Source organism: Phragmites australis, chromosome 9 (assembly GCF_958298935.1).
Source record: "Phragmites australis chromosome 9, lpPhrAust1.1, whole genome shotgun sequence".
In the NCBI taxonomy this organism is placed as follows: Eukaryota; Viridiplantae; Streptophyta; class Magnoliopsida; order Poales; family Poaceae; genus Phragmites; species Phragmites australis.
Window position 1 is genome coordinate 22,123,847 of NC_084929.1, and position 9,882 is coordinate 22,133,728.

General features: G+C 46.3%; 1 protein-coding gene across 1 annotated transcript; it reads right to left on the reverse strand.

Annotated features, from left to right (window-relative positions):
* Positions 1-607: 607 nt before the first annotated feature.
* Positions 608-5,632, reverse strand: LOC133928808 (large ribosomal subunit protein uL1c-like). The gene is made up of 7 exons (XM_062375296.1): positions 5,234-5,632; positions 4,958-5,137; positions 4,811-4,865; positions 4,114-4,241; positions 3,457-3,540; positions 1,147-1,272; positions 608-1,066 (listed from the first exon to the last, which is right to left on the reverse strand). Exons 1-7 carry the CDS (start codon positions 5,549-5,551, stop codon positions 929-931), a joined length of 1,029 nt encoding a protein of 342 aa, XP_062231280.1. The 5' UTR covers positions 5,552-5,632; the 3' UTR covers positions 608-928.
* Between the last annotated feature and the right edge of the window lie 4,250 nt (positions 5,633-9,882).

Genomic DNA, 9,882 nt, shown 5'->3' on the forward strand with positions numbered 1-9,882 from the left:
ACTGAGCCATCCGATCCCAAGTTGTAAAGTAGTACAAAAACGGGTTGTTTGTATAGCATTGCTAAAATAACCTATTAGTCAAAACTCAAGTATTTGATCCGCAACCATTCTAAACTACACTACAATTAGACAAGATTTTGACAGGATCCAAAATACAACCATAGGATATTTATGTTCTTTCCAAATGCCTATGCAAGGAACAGAAACTACACAAACCAAAAGTTTAAAAAATAAACTATATTCTAGCAACGCAATTGTATGGGCACTTGCTGGTACGATATGAACCTAAAGTTTTTAAGTCCATTTCGTTTACTGAAGGGGATGAAGACCATTGGTGAGGGACTAAAATTTGGATGTGTGAGTGGGAAGATGAACACACCTTGCGACAAAATGTTTTACTCGCAACTAGCAATAATACAACCACGATTCACAGAATTACATGCGGTACACGTCGCCGTAGACAGCAAAAAATGGAATTGAATATCCGTATTTGCTTCTATTTTTTTTCATACAGTGGAGACTACTTATCTTGCAATTGTTATGCTTAGGTTCAGTCTCCTAAATTCACGAACAATAAGCACTAAGGTTAATGAGAGGTGAGAACAAATTGCTGCCTTAAGATCAAGGATGACTATTGACAATATTGAACATTACAACAAACATCTGAGAGAAAGACATTTATGAATCCATGCGTAATTTGCTTGTAAATACATGACCAACAAGATCACCTATTTGTCGATCTGGGCATAGTTTAACTGCTCGGATGATGAGTGCCCGTTAAACTGAAAAAAAAAATGTCCATAAGCACCTCCCTGCCTTGCTCCAGAACCACGTTTCTCTGCTCATTTGTCGCAAGGGACAGTTGGTTAAATATGTCTGCAAAAGTGGTAGCAATGCCATATTACTTAGCCAGGGCTCATGATGGCATCTAGTTAGATGAGTCTGTGCCGTAGTCAAGCATTTCTTTTATGTTTAGCTTGATTGAAGGTCCCATTGATGAGCACAAGTATGCTGTTTTCCAGTATATCCCCTTCGCACCAGATGGCTTGTTCCTTTCGACAGAGCGCTGTGAAGGGATGGCAAAAGGTTAGTCACATAATTTCTCAGTAATATGAATAGAATTACTTGCAGGAACAGGTATCTTACAACAACAGCCATGAAGTTCGCAATAAGATCTTCCTTAGGAAAGTCGACCTTGCCGAAGGGAATATGAACAACCCCTGTTTTATCAACTCTGTATTCGACTTTACCTTTCTTGAACTCTTCGATAGCCTGGAACCATTTGCACAGTTAGCATAACCTACATCGTCAATCTCCATTGACAATTATCGCTACAAGCATCAGACTGATATGATTCAAATTTATACCAATAAATCGTTTGCACATTCAGTAATACTCCACCTAATCACAACATTATGTCATCTAGGACCCCACTTTGAATGCCATTTGTATCATATGTTGTTAAAAGTCATAAAAATTATACAATATCAAATTATATTTCATGATTGATCTAGTATTACAGTGATACCAACACCATTTGGCCAATCAAGATAATTAAATATTGATGGTTAAACCTAAAAATATTTGGCCCGCACACACTCTAGCATGACTTATATTTGCAATTTGAGAGAGTAAAGGGTGACTTTTTGCATAGGAAGGCCTGATTAGGATGCCACCACAAGTTTAGGCACAACAAACTTCCGATACAATTATTAGACAGAGTGACTACAACCACATGACAGAAAGTAGGTGATGATTTAGCATCATGGAACCAGTGACTTTATAGTGACAATTGTCGTTGCTCAACTGTGGATCACTATGAGCCTTTTATCAGAAGATCAGAACCAGAATCTTTATCAAGGTTACATTTGCAATCTGGCACTGTAGCAATTAGTGAAGTGCTTAGTCTCTTCACAAGGATGGATACAGAAACATTTCAAGTACTCCATAAGAAACCCGGCCCATTTTCCAAATGAATAATGACATGCACATCCAGTAGTCCTTAATCGTTTTTGGTACTTCGAGCCTTGCTTCTCAAATAAACTGAAGTACTGAACAAATGTACACTGGGCTAGATTTTCAGGTCAATCCATATCAACTACCCCTACTCCGCTCTAATTATTGTTGTTACTGTGCTTTGTGTTACAGTTACCAAGGTAATCCGTGGAGTCAGGAGTTAATTAATATTAGAGTAAATTTAAATAAACTACAAGTATTTTGACATAGGTTGCAGAAAACTACAACTTCTGGGGCATATTACAGATCCTACAACTATTCTGACATCTCATTGCGAAAAAAAAAACTACAACTTTCTCACCAGACCTGTTGTTGGCACTGTGGGTCCGCCCATCAGCCTATGTGGCATCCAATGCTTCCGTCACAGTGCCACGCGAGCTAGCCAGGCTGCATCCGAGTTGGACGCTGACGTGGACCAGGTAGCAGGTTAAGCGAGCTTAGGTTAGGGAAGCCGCGGCTGCGCATGGTCGAGGAGCATGTACAGAAGCCCACATGTCGAAATTGGTAAAACCATGAAATTCTTGAGATTTTTTCACATGGACACACTATGCCACCAATTTTACCCTATTCCTGCCATCTCAAACCCCAAAACCTCCAAGTTCCAGGCAACAAACCAGAGAAGGCCATGGGAAACTGACTCGCTACCTCGCGCACAACCTCTCTCAGCGGAGATCATCCTACTGCCGGAGCTCATCCCGCCACCATGGTCCGACTCCACCTCGCGTGGATCGCCTGCCATTGCACTCGCGTTTGGGAGGAGAAAAGCGGTGCGACAACACCGAACCTATGGCTTGGATGGCTTTAGGTGACCGGCATGGGCCTTTTGCTAGGTCGGGATAATGTGCGTCTGCATCCAGCTTGGAAACAGGAAGCGTTGCATGCCACAGAGGCTGGTGGGTGGGCCCACGATGTCAACAACAAGGTCCGATGAGAAAGTCGTAGTTTTTGCAACGAGATGTCAAAATAGTTGTAGGTTCCTATAATAGACCCCAAAAGTTGTATTTTTCTGCAACCTATGTCAAAATACTTATAGGTTTTTTAAATTTACTCTTAATATATCACCATTCACCAGTTTGCTACCCAAAACCAATAGCTCTCCATATCCTCCTACATCGACATAATCTAGTTTCCTCCAATTCAGTCAGTAAAAGTATCTTTTTCTACTTTCTGAACCTTCGCGAGGCACAATTAAACTGCAAACATATGTTCTACCTAATGCCATGCCTGAGCCTTCAATTATAGAAATACAGGAAGTAAAGGCAGCTGATAAAGGTAGAAATATATCAATATCTGAATCCTACAAGTGCAGTTAGTACTGCAGTACCATGAACTTTTCACTCTTGCCATGATGCCCAACACAAGCAACATAGGCATAAATGATTCACAAAATAAATATTGCAGGAAATCTGGGGAAAATAATATGTTGGACTTCTTCAATACCTGCGCAATGTTTGGAGAAACAGTACCAGCTTTGGGGTTAGGCATCAGTCCTCTTGGTCCTAGAATCTTACCCAAGCTGGCAACCTGAAAAGTAAATAGAAATACCCAGCTTGATAATCAACTTAAGCATTCATGTAGAAAGTTTCCATGAGCGATGAGTAGGGTAAATCGTCTGATAAGTTAATACATCACTCTGAACATTTATTTTAGGCCTAGCTTTTAAAGAATGAAACACTTTGCACATGTATTTCTGTATTTAGAACTTAGCTTATTATAGCTAATCCATTTTATCTAAACAAAACAATGTTTGGTTATTAATAGTTCACATAAGACCTAGAGTGGATACTAAAATATTTCATTTGGCCGCCTCCAATATGAACCGGAATAAAAAAAAAAGAACCTTTTCAGGGAGAGGGAAAAAAGGAACGAAAAAGCTTTTTATTAGAAAAACATGCTTGACCAAACAATGCTTTAGAATATTGTTACTATAAATATTCAAAATGGATTTTTTTTTTTTGGGTGCAAGGTGCATGATAAGTATTTGGCCAAATCTTAGCTATATATCCAACAACATTGCATGAGGATAGATTATATTCATCAAGCAGGCAAATATTTCAATCATGGTTTCCACAGCTACTTCCACTTCATGGTTCATACCTTAGGCATCATATCAGGTGATGCAATCAATTTGTCAAACTCCATAAATCCTCCTTTTATTTGTTCAATCAAGTCATCTCCGCCAACAATATCAGCTCCTGCAGCTCTTGCTTCATCTATCTTCTCACCTGCAAGGACATCAAACAATTACTAATGCATAATGGTCATGATTATTTGGCCCACTTAAAAGCCTCCAACTTTATGAACATAAAAAGAAAAGCATGACAATGTAATAAACAAAGGAGTGTGAAAGACAAGTTCAGGTCATTCAATAAGCTTATGCTCCATGGTCAGCACAAACACACACACACACACACACACACACACACACACACAAACCTATATTTCCAAGTGACTTCTTATGAGTATGGATAGAAGTAGAAAAATCATGAACATAATAAACTAATTGGAATCTTCTTCTGACTGGGTCCCAAAGACAACTAATTTCGTTCAATCAAGTTAAGAGGGTAATACTTATCATACTGACCAATCAAGTTAATGTAATCTAATAGCTTAGTTCTTAACATCAGCACGCAAATATAAAGACATGCTTCCAATTAAATCAAGAGTCAGCCTGGAGGAACAAGATATCGTCAAACAGAAGAATCACAAATACGATCACTAGTCAGTGATCCAATCAAACCATGCATCATAGACCGCAATTGACATGAATTCCGTAGCTGTAACAATCTCCCACCTTGAGTGAGAACTGCAATCTTCACCGACTGGCCCGTCCCTTTGGGCAAATTCACCTGCGCTCACCAAGACCAACACAAATCCGAATTAACGGGAGCAACAGGAAATAAGAAAACATAGAAGAGCAACAGAAAGGAAGAAATGATACCGTCGCGCGGAGCTGCTGGTCATTGTACTTGGGGTCCAGGTTCATGCGGAAGTGCGCCTCCGCCGACTCGACAAAGCGCGCGCTGGCCATCTGCTTCATCAGCGAGATGGCCGTGGGCACGTCGTGCTCCTTCTTGCTCTCCCTCAGCTTCTGTATCTCGAGGAACCTCTTCGACCTCGTCTGCACACCCCTCAAAACTAACACAGCATCACCACAAATCCAAAATCACGCAGATACGAATTGGAATTTAGCGATGAGGGGGGTTTGATTGCATACGCGGTCGCGCTTGAGCGGGAGAGCGGCCTTGCCGGTGCGCGGCCGTGTTGGGGGCGTGAACGCGGGGCCGCGGCCGCCTTCGTACCCTTCGTCGACGTCGTCATCTAACTGGACCTGCTCCGCCTCCTCCTCGATCACGGCCCCCTGGGGGTCGGCGACGGCGGCCGCGGCGGGGCGGCGGAACGCGAGGAGGAGCCGCGGGTAGGCGCGCAGCGACGGCACGGAGGAAGGGAACAGCAGCGCGTTGGGCGCGGCTGTTGCCGTGCTTGCGGCCGGCGCGAGGAGGGAGGAGGAGGCGGAGGGCGCGGCTGTGGCCATGGTGTGGACGAGGGGGAGACGGAGCAGAAGATAAGTGGGAGTGGAGGGATAGAAAGAGAAGCCGAAGTGGCAGCGCGGGCGCGTCATAACCGATGGGGTTTGCCATGGCGGGTGGGGGACTAGGGGGTGGCCGGGTCAGGTCAGGTGGATCGACGCCGCGCACGGGCTCGGGCGGGACACCCCCTGGTTTGGCTCGCCCGAGCCGCGCGGCGTGGGCAAATCCGCCGGTTTGGCTCGGCGGAGCCCTGTGCCGGCTGTTGGGGCGGGTGGAGACGCGTTCGGGGTCCGCGCGGTGGGAAGGGCTCCTGATTTGGCTCGGGCCCGGGCGCCGTGCCGAGGTGCGCGCGGCATCGGACAGGTGTGTGGCCGCGGTTCGCGTGTGGGGGTCGAGCGGCAGCGGCGAGACAGACCGTGTGGTGGTGGCTGCGAGCTGTGTTGTACGAGGGCGCTTCTAGAGCTATTGGTACGACTACGAGTGTTCTTTGTAAGTTACTTCGGTTTTCCGAGGCCTGTGTTGCACTAAAACTGGCAGAGTGACAGGTGTGTCTTTTCACTCACTCTCTGGCGAGATTTTGTGGTTTGGATGGCCATGATCCAGCAGCATCGAGCCTATCCGTCAGGTTTTTTCTGGTCAGAGTTGTGCGCCGCCCGTTGCGTCCATCATTTCGTGTGATGCTAAGCGCTAGTAGTTAACTAGGCTTTGAAGACAACGACCCTGAGGATGCAAATTGATATGATAAAGAAGAAGCACGGTGCGCGTGAAAGCTTTGTCCACGAGCGGTGCGCGGAGCCGCAACAGGGCAGTCGCTCTGACCATTGATCGAACCAGGATCCAGGAATAGATCCCGTGACAGCTGCCAGAGGCTTCTGATTTGTGACCGGAAGCGTCTGATTGCTTTCGACGGGGATGCATGCGTCAGTGTAGTGTTCAGACTTCAGATCATCTCCAAAGAAGAAGATGGATGAGGCCTTCGACGCAACATAAATTCCCACGAAACAGTAAGGCAACACAAACTTGTCACTGAAACCCGCGTTCAAAACGGGCCTCTACCCGGTCACCACGATCCCACACTAGAGTTTTTTTTTATATTTTTTAGTTAAAATTTAAATAAATAGATTCCCGGTGAAGATATTTACAAAACTAGGCGCATCGAGGGCTACAGCCCTCTAGGAGGGCGGTTACGGTTCCTAACCGCCCCCTGAGAGGGCGGTAGGGGGCGGTTAGGTCCTGGGCGGCTAGGGGCATTTTTTCTCTAAAAATATTTTTTTTCCATTTTATCCTCTAAAAATGTATTATTTTTGTAATTAAAAAAATAAAAAAGGAAGGGGCGTAAGGAAATTAAGAAATTAAATTTGGAGTAGGTTATGTAATAACGGGAGAAAAAAATCAGTAATTAGTAGTTGCAGCATTTTACGTGGGTATGGGGTGCGAACGAGGACAAACATAGTATTAAACACAGGGTGAAAATATTACAATACACTGTAACCGCGACGACACGATGAGGAAACAAAGGTGGCATGTACGGTTCGCACTAAGACTTACTTATTAGTGCGCCGATCCTGATCATAACATGCCTTAGGGAGGGAAAGTATGTTGGGTTACATTAGGTACTCTCTAGTGCGTGCATCTAAGATACTTTCCCTTTCGGAGGGCATCGGGACCTACCGCCTTAGCACGGCGGGCTCTCTCCCGCTTCCTTTCCCTCTCAGCCTCTCGAGCCTGAGCCACAGTACGGTCGTGCGCTGCCTTCCTCATGCGCTCTTCTTCCTCCCGCTTGAGGCGAAGTTCCTCTTGCTATTGCTCGTACTCCCGACGTGCGTACGCTTCCCTTCTCCACCTCATGTTCATGTCGACCCACAACTTTTGTGAGTCATTTTGCTCATTGTCGAGCCACTGAATAAAATCACAGAGTGGTGGAGGGGACTGAACAAATGGAACAAGATGAGCGGTTAGTAAAAGAGGGTGCGTAATCAGAAGAGATGAGGCGGATATCTGTTACCGTACCGGTCGATAACCAGTTGTTGCATGGCGAGGCTTGTCATACTCGTAGTTGGCACACATGAAGAAGCATAGCCCATAGGTGTATAAGATGTCCTGCGACTCGCGGAGCTTACAAAAGTCACCACAGAAGCACATTGGTGGTTCGAGACCTTCAGGTATGGTAGTCCCCCAATGTTTCTTTGGTGGGCTCGATGGAGCTAAAGAAGATATTGCACTTGAGAGATATGAGAAATGAGCGATGCTTCACCGTAAGGAGGTTCGGCTATTTATAGTTGGGGGAGGCAGGAGTATTGGATTCGCTCTTGAAGAAAGGAGTGAGGGCATGGGCGTAGCTGGTGGGAGGAGCATCGGATTTCATCTTGAAGAATGGGAAAGTTTTATCATTGCCCATGGTCAGAGATTCCACGTTTATTGGTACCCGTGTTGTCATTTACTGATTTAAAAAAGCTGGGTAGTGTTGTCACATCTTGTTTAAAGCCTGCGGCAGGAGGCATATGTTGTCAAGTCATGGTTAAAGTTTAGTGTTGTGGTCACTTCTTCATTTAACGTGTCTGAATATGAAATGCATTTACGAAATGCTAAGTCGACCATACAAAGTAAACGTGTCTTAATACATAGTACATCACAAAGCGAATATGCATATGTTAGTTACATAAAATGTAAAATGCTACTCATGCCTCCCTCGTTGCCGTCGCCCGTGCGCCCCATCGTGGTCCCGATGCCGCTGGTTCACCCTCACCTGACCCCTGGAGTAGGTGAGGGGGTCGGGTGGACCGACGTATCTGGTAGGCCTATTAGGGACCACCGGTGTCGAGGGCTCGTCCTGCATGGGCTGTGTCCGAAGCGGTGTACTGGAAACCTGGGACCGTTGAAGGACGTCGTAGTCAGGTGTGCCCCCGAAGAAGTCACGGACGATGTCGTATGCGGTGTCGGGGCCAGCCTCATCCTCCTGACTAGGGTAGGAGGACTGTGAAGGCTCGGCAGGCGTCCATGTGTACTGGCTGGAGGGGCCTATGAACAAATAATCACGTTAGATACGAACAATATGGTATTGAAAGTAGTAGTAAAAAATGTATAATTGTACCTGCGTGGTACGATGGTGCAGCAGAAGAAGGCCACGCTAACGTGCCGTAGTACGTTGCGGGTGGGGTAGGGCATGGGGCTGCCGAAGACGGACCGGCCTCGTCACCGAAGTAACCTGAGCACAATACTAACTTATTTTGCTGAAAGTATTAGAAACTAGGAAGAAGGGTTCCCGGAGTACCTGACTGTGGACGCACAGGGCTCGATCTACGAGGCTGCGTCGAGACTTGTGCAGACGGACCTAATGAATGTTTAATAATAATAAGTAAAGGATATTGTTCAACATTATTCAAAAGTATAATTCGTACCATGTTGCTCCGACCCTCCATGACGTGGTAGAAGGGGTCATGTGGGTGCCGACACTGAAGAACGTCGGTGCACGTCTAACGGCCGAGACGACTCAGCGTGTACACCACTCATCCTGGGAGGCGGCCCTGCTACATCTATGGTAGATCGGCAGGAGGTGAGCTTCAAGGCGCGCGTCGTCTTGTCGAAAACCCGTCTAATGAAACTCGCAACATCCGACGCACTTAGGTGATGCCCTTGCCGGACACGGTCCATGGCAGCAGCTGCATCCTTATTTATGTCATAAATGATATCTGTCTGCGGATACGAACAAAAGTGAACAATTAAAGTATACGGTTATGTTCATTCAATATGGAGTATGGACTTCAAAAAGTTACTTACTGCTAAAGCGACGTCCTCGTCCCAATGCACCGGGTATGTCTCCGTTGTCGACGCGATGTGGGGCCGGACATCCTCAGGGGTGTAGGTGACACGGGTCCGCGTACGTGGTACATACCACCGTAGGTACTCTTTGAAGTTCCCCTCGCTGTGGGGACGCGCCTCCTCAACGACGTCTTGTAGCGCTTGGGCCCATGTTGCCACGTAAGGGGCCAAGCGCTCCGCCCAGAGGTTGCCAGCTGGCTGGCCTTTCCGCATGTACCTGCATTGAAACCATGGTAAATATAAGTCACACTGAAACGAAGGTTGCTCAAACTATAATTTTGCAAATGTACCTATGGACTTGCACGGGGACGGTACGGATGGGGACGAGCGGGAATGCCTGGTGACGGCCAAACTGCCGCATGACGCGGTGCGGTGAGTACTCTTCGACGTAGATGTTGAAGACAAGGGGTGCCTTGGTGAGCCAGTACTCCTCGTCACGGGTGCACAAGGGTGACAAACCCAACCCTGCACGTGCCTGCACGGACAGAACGCTGTATGGCTCCCATACCACATCGTT

What these genes read in the sequence shown, in the direction of transcription:
- LOC133928808 (XM_062375296.1), bottom strand. Translation starts at nt 5,551, where the DNA reads ATGGCCACAGCCGCGCCCTCCGCCTCCTCCTCCCTCCTCGCGCCGGCC. An exon ending in TCCCGCTCAAGCGCGACCGC is followed by an intron (nt 5,138 to 5,233) that starts GTATGCAATCAA and finishes AGGGGTGTGCAG; the next exon opens with ACGAGGTCGAAGAGGTTCCT. An exon ending in CGAACTTCATGGCTGTTGTT is followed by an intron (nt 1,067 to 1,146) that starts GTAAGATACCTG and finishes ATCCCTTCACAG; the next exon opens with CGCTCTGTCGAAAGGAACAA.